Genomic DNA, 23,949 nt, shown 5'->3' with positions numbered 1-23,949 from the left:
AAAATTTCATGAGGGCAATTAGGAAAAAAATATTGTCCAAAAATCCATTTTGGGGGTGATAATTTAAAAAAAAAAAAAAAAAAAAAAAAAAAAAATGTTGAGAAACCCTGGCTTAAAGTGATAATCAACTGTAACCAGTCTCTGTTTTGTAATTAAATCATCTTATATTAACTTAAACTCATTTTTTTGACCAGTGTTATTTTTAAAAGTAAATACCATAATTAAACAATTAAAATTATAAATTTGTACTAACCTATTCACCTTACGCGGACATTTATCAGGAGTGATAGTGATATCATAATGATGCAAATATCCTCTTGGCATAGAAATTTGAAAGTGGTTTGCTCTGAGCATGATTATCCGACCTTCAGTTCCAATATTTGGTCGTCGTGGGGAAATAAACATTGGAAGTTCTGGTAATTGAGATTGTGCAGTAGGAGAAACTATGGATGTTCCAGGTTGAGAAGATGGTACAGGACCAATACCTGGAGGTGTTTGAGGTACAGGAGGACCAGGAGTCATTGGGCCTGTGGGGCCTGAAGGCCCTGGTGGTCCACGAGATGGAGGTGGAGGGCCTGGTGGTCCAGGTGGACCTGGAGGGCCTGGAGCTAATAAAGAAAATATTTCATCCATAAACACAAGACAGCTAATATTTGGTTAATGATTTCAATAGTTTAGAAATATGCACAACTTTTTAAAAATACAACACATATAAAAGCATTCCGTGTTATATTATAATAATACAGTAAAACCCTCGATTTAATGGACTAATAGGAGAGAAGGGGTGTCTGTTAAATCAAATGTAACCTGGGGAGTATTTTTTATTGTTCTTAATGTAAAAAAAAAAGCTTTAATACAATATAAAATGTTGCGATTTGGCCTTTGATTTACAGATATCAGAAACAGTTTGTTTTTTTTAACGCCGTAAATTTTACAAACATGCTACTGAGATGCCTTGTTCTTATTTCTCAATTAGCTTAATTTCTGTGCCACATTTAAGTTCACAAGCTTTCTTTTAACTCCTCTATCACTTGATGCCATTTTAAATTGTAAGGATTGCAAATTTATTTATTTTTTATTATTATTATTATTATTATTTTTTTTTTTTTATGTAAACCCCAAATACGAGAGGTATTAGAACTTATAGTACTAAGTACCATGCTTGGATTGGAGGTTGAGAAGACGAAAGAAGATATTTGTTGACATTGGGCTTGAACTTCTGTAGATTGTAATTTTCAGGAAATACATATGAAGGAAGGTTGTTCCAGAAAACGGCAGTTGAATGAATAAATGAGGAAGACGAAAAGTTGGTTCTGTGGGTTTGAAGTTGGACAGTAAATAGATGTTGGCTGGTGGCGGCATGTGTTCGGACTGTTTTGAAAGAGAGAGCAGGAATTATTATAGAAGCCAATTCAGAAGAACAGTGCCCATGGAAGTATCTGTAGAAGAAGCATGCAGCAGAAACAGTACATCTATGAGACAGCGAGTGGAGAGACTGTTAGAGATGAATCATTAATTAACCTAACTGCCCTCTTCTGAATGGAATCAAGAAGCCTGAGAGAGGATTTGGGGGCACCACCCCAGATGTGGGAACAATATTCCATGGTAGGGCGGATTTGCGATTTATACAAAGTGAGCAGCTGTTTGGAAGAAAAGTAACACAGAGAACGAAAGAGAAAACGAAGTTTTTTAGATGCAGAGGAAGCAATATTTGTAATGTGCTTATGCCACGAGAGATTAGAAGTCAGGGTAATCCCCAAAAGAGATAAGTCATTTTACCTAAAAATTTGAGTGTCACCAAAGATAAGCATAGGAGCAGAAGAATCCTTTTTGCGAGATATAAGACAAGACAAGAAAGATAAGCATAGGAGCAGAAGAATCCTTTTTGCGAGATATAAGACAAGACTGAGTTTTAGAAGGGTTGAAATCGACTAAGTTGTCTTTGCCCCACTGGAGAATTACCTGAAGAACGGCATTTAAGGAATTGGCAGCAGATTTTCGAGAAGTTTAAGCTGATTGAGCAGGACAAGGTTTCTCAAAATGGAAAGTCAAATGCAATGTGCAATCATCAGCAAAACTACGGATAGGATTTCCAGTCAATGAAAGAAGGTCATTAATATACAATAGGAAAAGAGTGGGGAAAGAACTGAATCTTGGGGGACACTGCATTAGTGGAGAAGTTAGAAGACAGAGCCATCTACAATCACCCTCAATGAGCAATCAGAGAGAAAGCTGGATAAACAATTACAAAAAACAGTTGGCAAACCATAAGATGGAAGCTTGTTCAGACGACCTTTATGCCAAACACGATCGAAATCCTTTGAGATGTCGAGAGAAACTACTTGTGTTTCACCGAACCATTCCATTGAATTAGTCCATAAATGGGTAACATAAGCCAGAATATCACCAGTGGATAAACACTGACGGAATCCATACTGGCAATCGTTGATCAGATGGAAGGTTTCTAGGTAGTTTAAGAGTTGGCAGTTAATTGATTTCTCCATTACTTTAGAAAGAGTAGAAGTAATTGCAATGGGACAATAATTGGATGGGAGAGATTTGTCACCCTTTTTAGGAACTGGCCGGATATGAGCAAATTTCCAAGCAGAAGGAAAAACACCTTTGGAATAAGAAAGTGAAAAACGGCGGCAAAGAATAGGATTAAGTTCCGGAGTACAGGTTTTGAGAACAAGTGGAGAAATACCATCAGGACCTGGAACTTTCTTAGTATCAAGATTCTTCAAAATCCTTCTGACATCCTTTTGAGGGAAGACCACAGGAGGCATTGAATGGAGCGTGTTGGGAATGGTGGGAGGTGTTTTACCAAGATCATTAATACATGAGCTGGAAGAAAAATGGGATGCCAGCAGGTCAGCTTTATCCTTGGCTGAAGTGACAACAAAACCATCTGGTTTGGACAGAGGTGGGAGCAGAGATGGGCAAAACTTGCGGCCAATAGCTTTGGCAAGAGACCAGAATGCTCGACTACCATTAGGGCAAGAAGCAAGTTTTCTACTTTTAGCATATTCAAAATCTAGTTTGGACTGATTAATAACTGCTTTACAATTGTTGCGAACTTTGGTGTAGGCAGAAAATGAAACTGAAGAATTAGAAACAAGCCAATTAAGATATGCAACGTTCTTCTGTTGAACAGCTTAAGCACATTTATTGTGTCATCCCATTTTGAACTCTTGTAATGCCAAACAACACGAGGTTGTAAATAGCCATGAGATAAAGGCTCCATTGGAGAAGAGGTTTGGATAAAGGACGAGATTTTAAAGTGGAGTGTGGGATAAAGGATTCCATTCCTGCAAGAATAATTTCACTGACACGATCTGAGCAAACGTTGACATCAGAACTTTTGAAACATTAATCAGACCAAGAAAAAAGAAATTTCGCAGGTCATCCCATTTTGCATTCTTGTAATGCCAAACAACGAGGTTGGGAATAGCCATGAGATAAAGGCTCCATTAGAGAAGAGACAATCACCAAGTGACAATCATAACCTCTCACTTCGACCATATACTTAGAAGGGTTGTTTGTGAGAAAAAGATCAAGCTTGTTGACTGTATGATTAGGATTATCCGGTATTCTTGTAGGTAAATGAACAATCTGTGCAAGGTAATTAGTAATTGCAAAAGCCTCAGCATCTCAACCAGCTGGGTAGATATGACTAGAAAACGGAAGCCAGCTGGAGTTGTGAACATTAAAATCACCAAGGAAAATTACCTCACTGTTAGGAAAGTTGGACTGGAGAAAGTCAATTTGCTAAGAGAGAAAGTTAAAGAGCTCCAACTGATTAGTGGATTTGGGAGAACGGTAGCGACAACAAATAAATTTGACACAATGAGGTAGAGAGATTTTAAGCCAGAGAAGATCAAAGAGAGGAGATTCCAAATTTCCAAGTCTCTAACAGGGAATATCAGAGCAGACATATGCACAAGTACCACCTTTGAGGCAAAACGAATCATACAGCGAATAATTTAGGCATTTGAGATGAGCAGTAGTTGAATCAACTGATAACTGAGATTCAGTCAGAAAAAGTACATGGGGTTTGGCAGACTGCAAGTGGAAATGGACATCGTTGAGATTTGAATTGAGACCACATATATTTGTGAAATGAATTAGGAAGTGTTTGGGAGGTTTAGATCTTTTCGCAGATAAGCTTGCTCTATTAGTTTCACAATTCATGGTGTATTCAATAGTAAGAAAAAGTGAGTGGGACATGCTGTATGAAGTAATGAAATTTTTGTATATGGTGTACACATGGTAAGAATATACCAAGATCCTTGACATAACGTGGGCTCGACAATGCTCCCCACATACACACTACTTGGACTCCCTCCCGTCACTATCTGAATGAGTAGAGGTAGCAAGATTGTACACTAGCTGATCCGGAAGCCTCCTAGAGAGTTACCGATAGGTTCAGTCCGGTGTACTAAATAGCAGCCAGCCTGCAAACACAGTTTTAGAGCTGTACCCTCGAAAAGTAAGGAATATTGGATCTTGCCACGATGTTCATCATAACCTCAAAGGTCATCAATCATACTCCATGAGGGAGGAGATGGGGAAGGATTGACTGGAACTTAGCTCTGGAGACTAAACATGGGATCCACCACTTCAAGCCTCCAATAAGCAAAGTGGTGGTATTGCACGGTTGACTGATCAACCGGTGGTATTGCACCGGTTGATGAGTCATCATCCACCTAGTACTGCCTGGTAACATAGAGGGTCGGCATTACTCCATGTGGTGTGGGCACCACACCTCGACCCCTGCTTACGTTGGCTCACACCTGGGTGGCCACCCACCATGTACTTGTGCATGGAGGTTATACACTGGATTACAAACAGTCTCACTATCATGAAGGTGCAAGCAGAGGATTTGGCTGTCACAGACCATCCGGACTTCGCCGAAATTGGGTCCACTTGACTTGAGTGTCACCCGAATATCAGTTCCACCAGCGGTTTAGACTCCCAGGTAGCAAGTACAGCTTGTCTAGCATAGCTGAGAGAATGTCTGTGACAACCTCAAGAACCCAATAAAGTCACATTTCAGAAATCACAGAAACACTCTGTACACAACCTGACCAACTGAGACCGAAACAAAGTGAGTCGGGTAGACCTGCTGTTTAGTGCCCCGAGTCATGTTCAGCTCACAAGTCAATGCCTGCTCTTATCTGTTATCTGGGAAAACAACTATTTGAACATGTTTTCAGGAAGAATAAAAAACAATTTCCTGAATTTGATTATATAAATAAAAGTAGGTAATTATCAAAACAATAATGAAAACAGGTAATTATTATTAATTTTTAATTAATAATAACACTGAAGTTTTGTATAAACTAAAAAAAATAATATGGTCGAGATTAATATGTACATTACTGTATTATTATTTGTCCGGTCCATTAAATCGAGGGCTTACTGTATTTAAATGTTACTAATACAGCTCTGAGAGATTCACAACTTTTCCTAACCATTTTGGTTAGGAAAAGTTGAGATGAGAAAAATTGGTCTTTCTAAAAAAAAAAAAAATAATAATAATAATAAAATAACTAATTAAAAATAATGAATAGCCTAAAATTCAAAACCCAAGAATTTCACAACTGTGCAGCTCTAATAATTGAGGTGATATCTGTCAGTATATCTTGCATTAATCTGCTGCCAAAACAATCTTGCAAAAATTTCACACAATATTCTTATGAAAATGGTTTAAATAACTACATAAAAAATTTGCAATGAATAAATATTTTCTAATTTTATAAATTTTTATTTACGAACATCAAGCTGATATTTTAATACAAACAAATTAGCATTAGTAAAGGTACATGATACAATAAGGTAAGCTTATATAGCATCAGCAAAAAAAAAAAAAAAAATCCTAATTTCACCCATCCACTCTTGCTCCAAATGTTTGTCTAGTTCTGCCTTGAATCTATTTAAGCTATCAACTTCTACGACAGATGGAAGTTTGTTCCACCAATCAACCCACCCGCTGGCTAAAGGCAAACTTACGCACATCTATCCTACAGCTGTCTTTCCTCAATTTGAATTTATGCCCTCTCGGACGATTATTCTGAGCAAGAGGAAGAATCCCATCCGCATTGAGCAGGCTCAAACCATTCAATGCATTATACAACTCAATCAGATCACCTCACAGGTGTCCAGAAGCTGCAATTTGCAGAACCTAAGCTTTTCTTCGTAACAGCAACCCTTTGTTCCATTCACTAATCTTGTTGCCCTTCTCTGCACTCACTCCAGCAGCTCTACATCCTTCCTAAAATGAAGCCTCCAGACCTCTATACAGTACTCAAGGTGTGACCTGAGAATTGCCTTATACAAGGAGATAATCATCTCCTTATCCCTGCTAAAAAAAATTCCTGTATATCATTGACAAGACACTATGAGCTACTCTTGCAGACCATCTGCACTGCTCACAAAACTTCATATCTGCCTGCACAATTACCCCCAGGTCCTTTTCATTCTCTACCACTGTCAGTGTAGTTCCACACAGTTGATACATTACTCTGGGGTTACTGCTTCCCATATGCAGTACTTTACATTTATCAATGTTAAACTTCATCTATTATTTGAAGTTTAACATTGATAAATGTAAAGTAACATTGATAAATGTAAAATGTAATCCCAACTTTTCTAGATCCTGTTGCAGTAGCGTACTGTCATTAACAACTAACCTTCATACTGTCTGCAAACTTAGACATTAAGCCTGATATACCACCATCAATATCATTAAAAAATATAGAAAACAGTGCATCCAACACTGAACCCTGGGGGCTCTGCCTATAACATTATTCCACAAAGAGCAGTGTCCATTTATTACCACTCTGTCTTCTCCCACTCAACCATTCTTTCATCCATAGCAGTACTTTGCCTCCAATACCAAACTGCTCCGATTTGTGCAGAAGTCTTCCATGTCCTTGAGGTTGTCACAGACATTCTCTCAGATATGCCAGACAAGCTGTACTTGCTACCTGGGAGTCTAAAACGCTGATGGAACTGATATTCGGGTGACACTCAAGTCAAGTGGACCCAATTTCGGCGAAGTCCAAATGGTCGGTGACAGCCAAATCCTCTGCTTGCACCTTCAACGATGGTGGGACTGTTAGTAATCCTGGGTATAACCTCCATGCATAAGTACATGGAGGGTGACCACCCAGGTGTGAACCAACGTAAGCAGGGGTCGAGGTGTGGCGCCCACACCACATGGAGGAACGCCACCCCTCTGTCACCAGACAGTACTAGTATTAGTAACGGCCGCATCATGCAAGAAAGCCTATGGCTTATGCTGCACCAGCCAAAAAAAATAAATAAATAAATAAAATAAAATAAAATAAAAATAAATAAAAAAATAAATAATAATAATTAATAAAAAAAAAAAAATTAAACCTATCATCCTATGCGCTTCCCTTACCCGAAAGTACTATCCAGATGACCTTTGAATTTCCCCAAACTGTCGGCCTCTACCACCCATGAAGGCAACTTTTTCCAGAAATTTATAACTCGCTGGCTAAAATAAAACTTCCTGCAATCCAATCAAAACATTTCCCCCCCGTAACTTGAATTTATGTCCCCTAGTTCTAGCATCATTTATAAAAATCTAGCACCATTATACTAGGTGGTAGATAACTCTCATCAACCGGTGAAATACCACCACTTTGCTTATTGGAGGCTTGAAGTGGTGGAACTCATGTTTAGTCTCTAGAGCTAAGTTCCGGTCAACCCTTCCCCATCTCTTCCATCATGAAGTATGATTGATGACTTTTGAGGTTATGATGAACGTCGTGGCAAGATCCAATATTCCTTACATTTCAAGGCTACAGCTCTAAAACTGTGTTCGCAGGCCGGCTGCTAGTTAGTACACTGGACCGAACCTATTGGTAACTCTCTAGGAGGCTTCCGGATCAGCTAGTGTATAATCTTGCTACCTCTACTCTGCCAGATAGTGACTGGAGGGAGTCCGAGTAGTGTGTATGCGGGGAGCATTGTCGAGGCCACGTTATGTCAAGGATCTGGGTATATTCTTACCACATGTACGCCATATCCAAAAATTTCATTACTTCATACAGCATGTCCCACCCACCTTTTCTTATTATTGAATACACCATGAATTGTAAAAATAATAGAGCAAGCTTATCTGCGAAAAGATCTAAACCTCCCAAGCACTTCCTAATTCATTTCACAAATATACGTGGTCTCAATTCTAAACTCACTGTCCATTTCCACTTGCAGTCTGCCAAACCCCATGTATTTTTCTGACAGAATCTCAGTTATCGGTTGATTCAACTACTGCTCATCTCAGATGCCCAAATTATTCGCTGTATAATTCCTTTCGCCTCAAAGGTGGTACTTGTGCATATGTCCGTTCTGATATTCCCTGTCAGAGAGTTGGAAATTTGGAATCTCCTCTCTTTGATCTTCCCTGGCTTAAAATCTCTCTACCTCATTGTGTCAAATTCATCTGTTGTCTCTACCATTCTCCCAACTCCACTAATCACTTGGAGCTCTTTGACTTCCTCTCTTTGCAACTAGACTTTCTCTAGTCCAACTTTCTTAACAGTGAGGAAATTTTCCTTGGTGATTTTAATGTTCACAACTCCAGCTGGCTTCCGTTTTCTAGTCACACCAATTCAGCAGGTCGAGATGCTGAGGCTTTTGCAATTACTAATGACCTAGCACAGATTGTTCATTTACCTACAAGAATTTTGGACAATCCTAATCATACAGCCAATATTCTTGATCTTTTTCTCACAAACAACATTTCTAAGTACATGGTCGAAGTGAGAGGTCCTTTAGGCACTTCAGATCACAACTTGGTGATTGTCTCTTCTCCAATGGAACCTTTATCTCATGACTATTCCCAACCTCGTGTTGTTTGGCATTAGAAGAATGCAAAATAGGATGACCTGCGAGACTTCCTTTCTTCTTTTCCTTGGTCGGATTGCTGTTTCAAAACTTCTGATGTCTACATTTGTTCAGATCATGTCAGTGAAATTATTCTTGCAGGAATGGAATCCTTTATCCTACACTCCACTTTAAAATCTCGCCCTTTATCTAAACCTTGGTTTTCCAATAAATGTGCCTAAGGCTGTTCAAGAGAAGAATGTTGCATATCGTAATTGGCTTGTTTCTAATTCTTCAGTTTCATTTTCTGCCTACACCAAAGCTCGCAACAATTGTAAAGCAGTTAATAATCAGTCCAAACTAGAGTTTGAACAGGCTAAGAGTAGAAAACTTGCTCCTTGCCCTAATGGTTGCCAAGCATTTTGGTCTCTGGCCAAAGCTATTAGCCGCAACTTTTGCCCATCTCTTGCTCCCACCTCTGTCCAAACCAGATGGTTCTGTTGTCACTTCAGCCAAGGATAAAGCTGACCTGCTAGCATCCCATTTTTCTTCCAGCTCATGTATTAATGATCTTGGTAAAACACCTCCCACCATTCCCAACACGCTCCATTCAATGCCTCCTGTGGTCTTCTCTCAAAAGGATATCAGAAGGATTTTGATGAATCGCGATGCTAAGAAAGCTCAAGGTCCTGATGGTATTTCTCCACTTGTTCTCAAAACCTGTGTTCCTGAACTTACTCCTATTCTTTGCTGCTTTTTTTCACTTTCTTATTCAAAGGTGTTTTTCCTTCTGCTTGGAAATTTGCTCATATCCAGCCAGTTCCTAAAAAGGGTGACAAATCCCTCCCATCCAATTATCGTCCCATTGTAATTACTTCTACTCTTTCTACAGTAATGGAGAAATCAATTAACCGCCAACTCTTAAACTACCTAGAAACCTTCCTTCTGATCAACGATCGCCAGTATGGATTCCATCAGTGTCGATCCGCTGGTGATATTCTGGCTTATGTTACCCATTTATGGACTAATTCAATGGAAAGGTTCGGTGAAACACAAGTAGTTGCTCTTGACATCTCAAAGGCTTTCAATCGTGTTTGGCATAAAGGTCTTGTAAACAAGCTTCCATCTTATGGTTTGCCAACTGTTTTTAGTAATTGGTTATCCAGTTTTCTCTCTGATCGCTCACTGAGGGTGATGGTAGGTGGCTCTCTGTCTTTAACTTCTCCATTAATGCCGGTGTCCTCCAAGGTTCAGTTCTTTCCCCCACTCTTTTCCTCCTGTATATTAATGACCTTCTTCCATTAACTGGAAATCCTATCCATAGTTTTGCTGTTGATAGCACATTGCATTCAACTTTCCATTTTGAGAAACCTTGTCCTGTCAATCAGCTCAACTTCTCGAAAATCTGCTACCAATTCCTTAAATGCCGATCATCTTCTGGTAATTCTCCAGTGGGGCAAAGACAACTTAGTTGATTTCAACCCTTCTAAAACTCAGTCCTGTCTTATATCTCGCAAAAAGGATTCTTCTGCTCCTATGCTTATCTTTAGTGACACTCTGATTTCTAGGCAAAATGATATATCTCTTTTGGGGATTACCCTGACTTCTAATCTCTCTTGGCACAAGCACATTACAAACATTGCTTCCTCTGCATCTAAAAAACTTGGTTTTCTCTTTCGCTCTCGGCGCTACTTTTCTTCCAAACAGCTGCTCACTCTGTATAAATCGCATATCCTCCCTGCCATGGAATATTGTTCCCACATCTGGGGTGGTGCCCCCAACACCTCTCTCAAGCTTCTTGATTCCATTCAGAAGAGGGCAGTTAGGTTAATTAATGATACATCTCTAACAGAGTCTCTCCACTCGCTTTCTCATAGACGTACTGTTTCTGCTGCATGCCTCTTCTACAGATACTTCCATGGGCACTGTTCTTCTGAATTGGCTTCTATAATAATTCCTGCTCTCTCTTTCAAAACAGTCTGAACTCGTGCCGCCACCAGCCAACATCTATTTACTGTCCAACTTCAAACCCACAGAACCAACTTTTCATCTTCCTCATTTATTCATTCAACTGCCGTTTTCTGGAACAACCTTCCTTCATATGTATTTCCTGAAAATTACAATCTACAGAAGTTCAAGTCCAATGTCAACAAATATCCTCTTTCGTCTTCTCAACCTCCAACCCAAGCACGGTACTAAGTACTATAGGTTCTAATACCTCGTGTTTGGGGTTCACATAAAAAAAATAAAAAAATAATAAAAAAATGTGCGACAGTAACAAAAGCCTTTCTAAGATACAAATATATGATATCAAAATTATTCCTTGCATCCAGTTCCTTTGTGACCACATCATAGTATCCAATAAAATCGGTCAGACAAGACTTTCCCCTAACAAATCCATGCTCTGTCCGAGGTATAACTGAAATCTTGTCTAAATGATCCTGCAGTACTTCTTTAACCAGTGCCTCCATTATTTTCCCTGGAACAACATTTAAACTAACAGGTCTGTATTTACTTGTGTTTCTCCTTTGTGAATTGGGGTCACATTTGCACATATCAATATTTAAAAGATGAAACAATAGCTAAATATAAAATTTAACAATTTGGCGATATGACATTGTTAAAATGTTAAATCTGGCAACTGCTCTACCCACAAACAAATGTTTGAAAGTAGTACAATACAAGGATAATTTGTTGTAAAAGGCAAACTTTCTTCATTGTAAAAGCAAGCTGATCAGGGTCATCATGGCAAGCTTGATGACCCTGAATAGAGTTGCTGACAAATTGAATAGGTATTTTGCAAGTACATTCACACATGAATTCTTAGGGAAGGAAATGCCAGAAGGTTATCAAACTCCAACAGGGAGCTAAATGATTTTATGGTAACTGCAAGGAAAGTGGAAGACAAAACTGTAGAAGCTAAATGTAAAAAGGCATCTGGGGTGATGGATCTAACCAATAATATTAGGGGAAGCAGCAAAGGAGGTAAATCCTTAGCCATAATTATGAGAGCATCCTTGGATTCAGGGAGATCCCAATCATGGCCAGGTTTAAGGTTGTTGTGGCCCCTAAGCTATACCTTTTAAGAGAAACCCCCCCCCCCCTCTACTGAGTAAATTTTAGGTTTAATAGCATTTCATGCTCATCAAAGGGTGCATATAAAATGGTACACACATAGTAATACATATTTTTATTAATTATTAAAAAAATAAGATATATTTTTGACATTGGTACTAATAACAATAATATCAATTAAATTAATAATATAATAAAACAAGACATTTTCATTCATTTTTGTCAATGAAAAATAAAATAAAAAAACTTTTGCTTATAATAAATGATATTTTTAATTATTAATAAATAAATAATTTTATCAAGAACAAAAAAATTATTGATTCAAATTATTTAAAAATTTTAGTTTCCGTGATTTCGTTATGACGAAATCTGAAACAATATCTTCAAATGATAAGCTTCTAACTTTCCATATATAAGATGCTCAATGGAGAGTTCGTTTCGAAGCATAGTTGTACGACATTCATTTTTTACCTTCTAAAGCCTGCTAAATGATCTTCCTCCAGATCAATTAGTTATCATCAAGTTAAGAAACTTTCAAAATATAATTTCAACATTAGGAAAAACTGACTGTAAATTTTGATAATTAAATTCATTTGTTTGAGAATAATTTCTTTATATACAGATGAAAATGTTTTATCTTCATATAAGTTATGTCTTCTGGGTAATTATTTACTAAAATTTTTACATTTACTCTGAGCTTTTCATCTGTCTGATCAAAATTTAGTAAAAATAAAAATTTTTCAGAAATATTCTTATATACTTCAGCTCTTCATAAATTACTTTCTAAAGAATCTATGATAAGAATGAAATATTTTATCCAAAATTTATCTCTGGCAGAAAGATCATCAATATCAGATGCATTACCATCATTGATTTGCAGTTTTCTAGATCTTTTCTTTGCACTCTTATAATCTATGTTACCTGGTAATTTTTCTTTTGCATTTTTTTCAATTTCATCAAAACTATTTCTGGTTTCTTTTATGAAATCTGATAAATATGCATACAGTTTTGAACATGTACTTAATGATGTTTGAGGGTCTTGTAATATTTTGCAGGTTTTCTGAAACTGTTCCAATATATAATTCCATAATACAAGCATAAACATAAATTCAAGACTAAGATACATTTAGGGCTAAAGCCTCAAGCAAGTTTAGACTATGTATACAGGGCGTCTCAAAAATATTGGTACAAAAACGTTTAGGGGAAGTAGGTAACATCTAAAGGAATGTGAATCGCATAGGAACCCATAACCAGAAATGCCACGGGAAAGTAGTAGCAGAGGCACAAGAAGCAGAAATGATACAAGACGGTAATTAGTGGCAAACATTTATTTGACATAATATTAACAATGGAGTATGAGATGGATGCATTTCATGATGTTAAAAACAGATTCTCGAAGTTCCACCATGAGACGCGATGCATGCGTAACACCGACGCAGCATGGATTGGCAGACATGGTCGAACACACTTGGAGTTTCTTTGACAGTAGCAGCAGCGTAGAAGAGTCTCTCCACAAGATCCATTTCCGTCTCCACAGGTGATTCATACAAGTAAATTTGAGGGCCCCCGCCCACAGAAAGAAATCAAGGCTCGATAAATCAGGTGAGCGTGGGGGCCAGGCAACAGGTCCACCACGGCCAATCCATCGACGACCAAAACGCCTGTTCAAATGGTCACGAACACACCTTCCATAATGGGCAGGCTCCCCGTCATGTTGAAACCAAATGTTGCGTCTCACATTTGCTGGAACATTGTCAAGTAACCCTGGTGGAACGTGTTCACGAAAGATCAAATATTTAGCGGAGTTCATGCGGGATGGTAACAGGTATGGGCCGACTAAGCAGTCACCGACCATACCTGCCCACACATTTATTGCAAAGCGATGTTGTGCTGTATGGGGGCGCACACCATGTGGGTTGTCGTGAGCCCACACATGAGCATTGTGCTAATTGAATAAGCCTTCACGAGTGAAATAGCCTCATCCGTGAACAAAACATGGGCTGGAAAATTGAAGTCTTGAACACTTTCTTGGAGAAACCACTGCGCAAAAGCTACACGTGCAGGAGCAGTAACTGAACCCTTTGGAGATGAAAGGGGTGTAAGGAATCATCATGCCAGACACGCTGTACACTACAACGAGACACTCCTAAGGCAGAGGCAACAGCACGTTTGCTGGTAGTAGGATTATTCCGGACGGCGTTCAACACACTTTTTCCACGGCGGGAGTTTGCATCAAACGTGGTCTGTCCACACTACTCCTGTTACCTCTAAGTGACCCATAATCACACAAATTTTGATACACACGTGCAAACAAATTGTGGTCCGGTACATGTCTGTCTGGAAAGCATTCTCCATAAATTTGTTGAGCGGCTCGTCCATTGCCCTCTGCTAATCCATACACTAGGTGCACGTCTGAAGCTCAGTTCGTATATCGATGCATGCTCTTTGTGCGGCGAGTACTGCTTGAATGAGTAAACCCAAAATTTTCCCTCTCACGAACTGATGAACAGCGCTGTCTACCAACTTACGGTGACGTTTCCAGTTATGGGTTCCTATGCGATTCACATTCCTTTAGATGTGACCAACCTCCCCTAAACATTTGTACCAATATTTTTGAGACACCCTGTATATTAAGTGCATTAGCATCATTAATACACAGCCATTTCTGAATAAACATAATATTTATAAAGCGGCATAATTTTAAGTTATCTCATATTGTGAATACCTTCACAACGAGTTGCCATGAGATTGCACTACTTTGAATAAGTAACGCTTCACCTAAGGAAAAGACTAATGTTACTTATTCTCAGATAGGTACCCACCACCACCCAGACGGCACCGTTTCAGGGCTATTTTGTATATGTGTGGGATAATAACTCAACTATCCACTTATCCCTATTAGACTTAGAAAAGCAAAAAGGTAGAAGGAAAGTAATAGTAGCAGTGGAAGAGGAAAAGAAACTGTGTAGAAGAATGAAAGGGACAGTAACTCCTTCAACTCACACCACTCAAAAACTCAAAACTCCTCCCCAGTGGAGAAGGCTGTTACCTATTTTTGGAAACTCCGGACATCATCAGGCTCCCCCTAGTGCCGTTTCAGGGCTATTTGGCCATTCTTCGGTGGGTGGGTAGGTACCCAAGTGATGCAATGATGGCAAAACAGTTATGAAGTATAACTCCACAATATGAGAGATGCCTGATGTATTTAGACTAAGTTGCATTTAGGGCTAAATGCCTCAAGCTGCGAGCAAATTTAGACTATGTATATATTAAGTGCAATAGCATCATTAATACACAACCATTTCTAAATAAACAGAATATTTATAAAGCGGCATCATTTTAAGTTATATCTCATATTGTGAATACCTTCACAACGAGTGAAACGGTGCCGTCTGCGTGGTGGTACCTATCTGAGAATAAGTAACAGTCTTCTCCTTAGGTGAAGAGTTACTTATTCGAAGTAGTGCAATATCATGGCAACTCATTGTGAAGGTATTCACAATATGAGATATAACTTAAAACAATGCTGCTTTATAAATGTTCTGTTTATTCAGAAATGGCTGTGTATTAATGATGCTACTGCACTTAATATATACATAAATTCAAGTTATTCCATTTTTTTGTGGATAGAGGCTCCTCTTTTGTTTTCTCCATTTTCATATTCATCATCCTGAAATTTAATTGAATCAATTATTCATAATTGCTCTTGTAGCTTTAATGTGCTTCTCATCTACTGTCAGAAAGAGACTTTTTGGAACTTCAGATTTGGATCCCAAACACTTTTAAAATATACCATTTTTGTTGAAGGAGAGAAAAATGTATAGGTTTGTTGCAAAATTGCAAAGGAATTTACTGCATCTACACAACAGTCAACTGCAGCACAGCCGACAAAATTTAACAAATATCCAGCACAGGGAATATATATGCGGCATATTTATTTTTTTCTAAAAGTTTTTGCTGAATACCCTTGCATTTCCCAGATATGTTGCCTGTGTTATCACAGGACTGTCCTCTACATTTGCTAAAATCAATGTTACATTCATTTAAAATATAATCGAGTATCAAATTCTCTAAATTTTCTTCACGATGTGTTTCTATTGGAATGAATGTTAAAAATTGTTCAATGGGATGACCACTGTGAGGACATACATATCTTACAATAACAGTTAATTGATCAATGTGACAGATCAGGTGTTTCTTAAAAAACAGTGATTTTTTTATCGATTTTTTTTGTGATAGTGTAGTATTTATTCTGTATGAGCAATCGATTCCTCAGTTCCTCCTATAATGCAGTTGTGTTATATTGGGTTTCCATTGTCTATTACTTTAATAAAAGTACAAAAATTTTTAAATTGTAAAATATAAATCTAAAAATATCACATTTTTTCTTAAGGTCATGAAAAGATGGTACAAATCTGGTGTGCAGAAAAGAAAAAAAAAATTTAAAAAACAGCAAACTCGTTACATTTTATTTCAAAAAAAAAAAAAAAAAAATCAAGAAGAGTCTTAAAATGACATGCACATCATTACAACAGAATAAAATAGTGCAGGCATAACTCCTACCTCTTCATTATCACCAGACAACATTATTGACGATAACTCTTTCAGCATCACACAGGAAGACAATACCAATAATGGAACAACCACAGCAATCTGAAACTATTAACGATACTCCGGATACGATCAAACATATAGTAAAGATATTGCTTTATGGACAAAAAACTCATGAATGACTTCCTTGAATTTTGCCTTCGTGAAAAACCACAAAATGCAGGCAACAGAAAAAATCCAAAAATAGATTTTAATGAAGGGAGAAAAATAGTTACAAGAAAACTAAACAAATCACATTTCTATTTAACTTGAGCTAACGGTACTCAGGAAAAAACAAAATTGCTAATATTTTCAGAAACAAAAAATTCAGTATACTGTTTTATTTGCAAATTGTTTTCAATCAAATCAAATGTATTAGTTACTGGACGTAGTGATTGGAAAAATATCAGTGATATTTTAAGAAGGCACAATGAGTCTAAAGAAGATAAGGAGTGTGTGTATGTGTGTGCGCGCGCGCGCACACACAAAGTTCTTGAAAAGCGTAGGAAGAATTTATTCCGAGATGATAAAAGCATAAGAAAAACAAACTATTGAAAAAGGCTGTTTAAGCATGGGTAATGCATCTCCATCATTTCTACTACTCAGGTAGTATATGCATGCATCATTTTATTGTATCTCATACTGTGAATACTTTCACGAGTTGCCTAGGTATTACACTACTTCGAATAAGTAATGCTTCTCTGGTAAAGAAGCACTACTGTTACTTATTCTCAAATGGGCACCACCGCCCAGGCGGCACCGTATCAAAGCTAGTTGGCTTCATCATCTGTGGGTGGGCTGGTACCCTGTTGTAATAGTGACAACCCAGTTATGAAGTTTAACTCCACAATATGAAAGATGCTTGATGGTGTGCACGGTTTAATCTAAATATATTTCTTGAAATGTCAGAGTATGAAAAGAGTCAGAGTCTCTCATATTGTGCAGTTATACTTCATAACTGGGTTGTCACTATTGCAACAGGGTACCTGCCCACCTACCAAAGATGAAGTCAACTAGATTCGAAAAAGTGCCGTCTGGGTGGTGGTGTCCATCTGAGAATAAGTAACAGTAGTCTTCTCTACCAGAGAAGTGTTATTTATTCAAAGTAGTGCAATACCTAGGCAACTCGTTGTGAAGGTATTCAAAATATGAGATACAATTAAACGACGCATGCATACTACCTGGGTAGTAAAAATGATGGAGATGCATTACCCATGCTTAAACAGCCCTTTTCATACTCTTTGAAATTTCGTCAAGAAATATATTTAGAACAAAATATTAGGTTGAGGTTTTAAAATGGGTTGTTGCTAATGTGTTGTTGAAACTTTTAGCTAAATTTGGATTGACATTGAGGGGATGATAGTTCTAAGTACAGGAAATTTTATGAGTTGCTTAGAATACATAGCAGAATTTGATATATTTTGAAAAACTTATAGCAAATGTGGTAAAGGACATGCAAATTTACTTTCAAATAATACATGCAACAAATTCATTGGTTTAATGGCCACAAACATAAGAAATACACTTATTAACGATATCAAACAAGCTAAATACTTTTCACTTATTGTTGACTCAAAAACTCCTGATGTAAGTCATGTACATCGGTTATCTTTTATAGTAAGATATATAGATAAACAAAACCAAATACAGGAACGTTTGTCTTTCATACATATTGACAAACATGATGTTAATTATTTAGAAAATATTTTAATATCAACCTTTACTGAGTATGGTCTAGATATTCAAAACTATTGCAGCCAATCTTAAGACAGCACAGCAAATATTCTTTTTAATGTGCATTTTTAATTCCATGTGCAGCTCATACCTTAAATTTAGTTGGAAAATCAGCTGCAGAATCTTCTTCAGAAGCAAGTCATTTTTTCCATTTTATTCAAAATTTATTTGTATTTTTCTCATCATCAACAAAGAGATGGGATCTTTAAATGAAGGCAAACTCAGAAAAAATAAAACATTAAAAAGAATTAGTGATACCAGACGGTCCGCAAGGGCAGATGCAATTCTAACAGTTGTGGACCATCTGGTTATCACTAGTTCTTTTTTAATGTTTTATTTTTTTCTGAGCTAAATACAAGTTAAGATGAATTTTTTTGCCATAACAGAAGCTTTATTTTGATTTTCTAATGCTACAAATGAAAAACCTTTGAAAAAAAATTAGAAGCAAAAAAAGCTATATGATTTCTTTGAAGATTTTGAAACAACTCTTTTTCTTTTCATATGGCATTCAATTCTACAGTAATTAATTTCCACAAATAACTATCTTCAAAATAAAGATTCAGAGTTATAACACGCTGTAAATCTTTTAAAATCATTGTCATTATATAGTGTTCTACGAGTTTGTCTTCTTGTCTCAGAAGGCTTAAAAACATACTTACACCGATGTTTTCCCTCGTTTTTCTCCCTTAAGGTTCAGTCATACCTCAGAAATGCTGGCATTAGTGTTGGACTGACCTGGCAACAATCCACATTTGACCCTTACTGAAAGTTTTTGGTACATAATGTAGTCTAAAATTGCTCAGAAGCAAACAAGTAAGATTCAGCTGCATTGTAAGGGTGTGGTACCACAAAATTGGGCAACCATATATCCAGAAGTTGATTAACTTTATGCCAGATCGCCGCTGTAATTGCAGCTAGAGGAGGAATAACAAAATATTGAGGACTTATTTTGCTGATGTTGTTGTTGTTATTTAGTTTTTAGGAGCATTAGCAAGTAAGGCCATATTGCTCCGGGGATATGCGGTGGTCATTCCCTGACTTTTCCACATCCTCCGTATTTGGTGGTCACGAGCTCGAACCCCGGTCTAATCAAGAAGCGTGTGCTACGCACTGCTGTTCCTACCCACCCTTATTTTTCTGATTTACAGCACATAATAATATTACGTTAACTTGTCATGACTGCCATTTGCATGATTTCTCATATTTCCAATTATGCATTTTACCCTTTGGGAAGATATTTATGGCAATTAGGTACATCAGGCAGAGTCTTTTTATTGGATTTCATTCAGAGATATATATCCCATCTAACAAATGCATTTTGAACATTTCTGCAACCCACAATGCAGCACAACACATTATTTGCAAAATTCACAAGTGATGCAGTTTTTTTTTGTCTGCCATTGTATATACCAGACATTCGAGGTAACGATAAAATCTTTGATGCTATAGAACCGAAGTCTAAGCATTAACTGGCAATAAAGATTATGAATCCAATAAAGTTAACAGCCGACAGAGAAAATTAGTGATGAAAAAAGGAAGGAGATTGGGGTGTGTGCAACTGACAGGCAAGCAATCATTTGTTGTAAAGGTTTTAAATGTTATTTGCCATATTACTATAAATTGTTAGTAGAAATTAACAGATGTGTTGAGGCATACCAAAATATTTTAAATTATTTTGCTTTATGTATTTACAAATTTAAATTTAAGGGAAACATCACCAAGAGAATGACAACTGTATTATCAATTTAATAAATACTTACTCAGATGACACTGACGTTAATGTTTGTAAAGAAGAATTAACGCATTTTATACATTTTTCAAAAAATGAAATTCACCTTTAATGTACAAAGTAATTCAAGGAGGCTAGTATAAACTTTTCCTAATGTGGACATAATTTTAAAAATATTTTTGTCAATTCCTGTTTCGCACAAGTAAGCAGAACGATTGTTCTCTGTGCTTAAGAGTTAAGAATCACATTAGAAATTCACTTGGACAAGAAAAATTAAGTAATTTGGCAATAATTTGTATTGAGAATAATATTACAAACAGGATTGATTATAATGAACTGATATATAATTTCTCAGCCCAAAAGGCACAAAAAGTCTAAATAAAGTAGTGTAAAAATACTTAATTACATTTTAAGTGTATGTATTATTTATGAATTATTCTTCTGGATTAGATATTTTTCTTATGTCATATAATTTGTTTGTTTTGTTGTCACAATAAAATGAAACTGAAAATATTTTTTTTATTAGTTTTTTTCTTTAGATGAAGCCCACAAATTCCATTTTGCCTTGGGCCCCATGAAGGTATAACTCGCCACTGGTCTTGAAGGATATTAACGAAGTTGTTGCTGTTTATGCAGGACAAGGTATTGCAAATTGGAAAGTAGAATGTAGAGTGCTATCGTCACATAACTATAGATAGAATTTCCAGTTAGTGGAAGGCCATTAACATACAAATGGACAAGAATGGAAATAGGAAGTGAACATTAGGGAACACAGCAATAGTGGATAAGTCAGATGACAGGGAGCCATCTACCATCACTTAGAGGGGATGTCAGAGAGAAAACTGGATACCCAGTTGCAAAACTGTAGACAATCCATAAGATGTTTAACAGACCTTTTATTCCAAGCATGATCAAAAGCCTTAGAAATGTCAAGAGCAACTGCTTGAGTTTAACTTTTCCAACAAATCTGTTTAAAGATGAGTAACGTAAACCAATACATCACCAGTAGGTCAGTACTGAAAGAATCCATACTGGGAAGATAAAAGTATGGGTAGATTTCTCCATTATTTTATAAAGAGCAGAAGTGCAATAGGGTGATAACTGGATGGGAAAGATCTGTCACCCTTTTTAAGAACTGGCTGCATGTGAGCACATTTCCAAGCGACAGCAGAATAAGAAGTGTAAAAAGTAATACAGAACAAGATCAAGCACAGTAGCTGAGAACAAGTGGGGAAATGCCACTAGAATCAAGAACTTTAATCAAGATTATTCAGAATTCTTCTAGCACCTTTCTGTTGGAAAACCACAGGAGGCATCCAATGAAGTGTACTGAATATGCTATGACCAGTTTATCAAGGTTGTCAATATATAAGTTAGAAGAAAAGTAGGCCACTAGTAATTTGGCTTTATCTTTAGATGAGGATGCAACAAAACCATTAGGTTTTAACAGATGTAGGAGTAAAGACAGGCAGAAGTCGCAGCCCGGAATGCTCAATTTTAGCCTGTTAAAAATCAAGTTTGGATTGATTAATAACTAGTGGGTTTTAAAATTGTTGAGAGCTTTAGCGTGGGCAGAAAATGATGCTATCGAGGCAGACGTAGGTGGGTTGGAAAAACTGTTAGCTTGGAGGGGATACACAGACTAATAGATAAACAGTAGCCGCTGGCAGATGTAAAAGTGATTCTTTCACTACTTCTATTGAAATGCAACTGAGCAGATGCCTGGAAAGCAAGGCAATGGGAATTTCCAGGACCGCTGGGAGTCATAATGGAACAAGTAAATACATGGGCTGTGTTAGGATAACTAAGAGAAGAAACAGGTGCATGTATACTTGCATGTACACCAATGCTAGGAATATAGTTAATAAATTTGATGAGCTTGAAGTGCTAGTCAAAACATCGAAGGCAGATATTGTTAGGATATCAGAGACATGTTGTCAAACAGACATAAGCAGTGCAGAACTGGAATTTAGGGAGTACAATGTGTACAGAAAGAATAGACAGGACAGGAAGGGAGGAGGGGTTATGCTGTTAGTTAAGAAACTCACTAAACTAAGGAAGTGCATCCAATTGATGTGGGTGGACAATGCAATGTTGAGTCTTTTTGGTGTGACATAAGCACTGGGAAAGGAAAAATGAGAGTAGGTGTGTGTTATAGGCCTAATGAATCTGGTGAGTATAATGAGCAATTGTGCAGAGATATACAGTGGGCCAGTAAATTGGTTTATAATAGGGGATTTTAATTTCCCAGATACTGACTGGAAGTTGTGGGTTGGTCACTCACACACTAGCAAGTCTTTTGTGGAATTATTGGATGACTTTTCTACAACAGCATATTCGGGAGGTAACTAGAGGGAGTAATACTCTTGATCTCATTATCAGTAGTGATTCTTCATGCATCAAGAATCTGCAGATAAAGGAACCACTAGGTGGCAATGATCAAAGTGTGCTGAGTGGGATTTACTCAAAGAAATAACTACCTCAAGGGAAAAGAGAAGGGTTTTTGCTTTTGTAAGGGTGACTACGGTGGTCTGAGACAGTATTTAAATTCTATATGGTGGAACCAACTGATGATGTTACCAACAGCAAATTAAAAATGGGAAGCATTCAAAGAATTAATCTTGGAAGCTACTAGGCTTTTCATACCAATAAAGAAATATTGTTCAAGATTTAGGCCTAAATGGATGTCAGATGAACTAATTAGACATGATAGAAGAAAAATGCATGGGATACATATAAATTAACACGTGACACAGAAGCCTATGATAGATATAAGTTGATCTGTAACCAAGTTACAAAGGAGGTTAGGCAGGCGAAGGAAGATTACAAGAAATCTTTGGAAAGGGATGCAAAGAAAAACAGCAAAGAGTTCTTTACTTATGTAAACTCTAGAAGGAAGGGGATGAAACAGAGTAGTCCACTTGATATCGATGGTTCAACAGTTGATGATCCTGCTCAAGTAGCTAACAAACTAAATGAATATTTTGCATCAACATTCAAGGATGAGGAGTTATTCAGAGAGGGGAATGCCAGAGGTGTATTCAACTCTGGCAGTAAGCTAGATAATCTTGTAATAACAGAGAGTAAAGTGGAGGAGAAATTGTTGAAGATAAACACAAGAAAGGCACCTGGGGTAGTAGTAGTGGCATGTGATGCAAGAAAGCAAGTGTATGAGCTTATGCAGCATCAGTCAAAAAAAAAAAAAAAATCACACCATTCCCTCCAAATGCCTGTCCAGTTCCTCCTTAAATTTATCCAACCTATCAACTTCCATAACAACAAATGGAAGTTTGTTCCAGCAATTAACCACCTGCTGGCTAAAAGCAAATTTCCACACATCTATTCTACACCTGTCCTTTCTTAATTTGAATTTATGCCCCCTTTAGGTTCATAATCTGAACAAGTGGAAGGATCCCATCAGAATTCAGTGTGCTCAACCCATTCAAGGCCTTATACACCTCAATCAGATCACCGCGCAGGTACCTAGTCTCCAGCCACTGCAATTTGCAGAACTTAAGCCTCTCTTGGTAAGAGGATCCCTTCATTCCCCTCACCAATCTTGTTGCCCTTCTCAGTACACGCTCAAGTAAATCTACATCCTTCCTAAAATGAGGCCTCCAGACCTGTATGCAGTACTCAAGGCGTGGCCTGACCATTGCCTTATACAGAGGGACAATCACCTCCTCACTGCTAGCAAAATTCCTATATATCATTAACAAAACCCCATGACCTGCCCTGGCAGCCTGTCTGCATTGCTCAGAAAACTTCATATCTGACTGCACAATTACTCCCAGGTCTTTTATCATTTTCTACCACCTTAAGTGTAGTACCACACAGTTGGTACGTTTCTTTGGGGTTACTTCTACCCATATGCAGTACTTTGCATTTGTCAAGATTAAACTTCAGTTGCCACTTCTTAGCCCATCTGCCCAAATTATCTAGATCCTGTTGCAGTAGCACAC

General features: G+C 37.4%; 1 protein-coding gene across 1 annotated transcript in view; it reads right to left on the bottom strand.

Annotated features, from left to right (window-relative positions):
- LOC150075329 (protein argonaute-2-like) overlaps positions 1 to 23,949 on the bottom strand; it is a 384,361-nt gene that overhangs the window by 338,299 nt on the left and 22,113 nt on the right. The window contains exon 2 of the mRNA XM_090388732.1: positions 254 to 608. Coding sequence (XP_090244858.1) covers positions 254 to 608 — 355 coding nt within the window. The remainder of the gene's footprint in view (positions 1 to 253; positions 609 to 23,949) is intronic.

The sequence above is a fragment of the Mastigoproctus giganteus genome, chromosome 14 (assembly GCF_048544385.1).
Source record: "Mastigoproctus giganteus isolate SK-2022 chromosome 14, ASM4854438v1, whole genome shotgun sequence".
Classification (NCBI taxonomy): Eukaryota; Metazoa; Arthropoda; class Arachnida; order Uropygi; family Thelyphonidae; genus Mastigoproctus; species Mastigoproctus giganteus.
The sequence above is the reverse complement of the archived record's forward strand: the minus strand, read 5'-3'. Positions and strand labels throughout refer to the sequence as shown.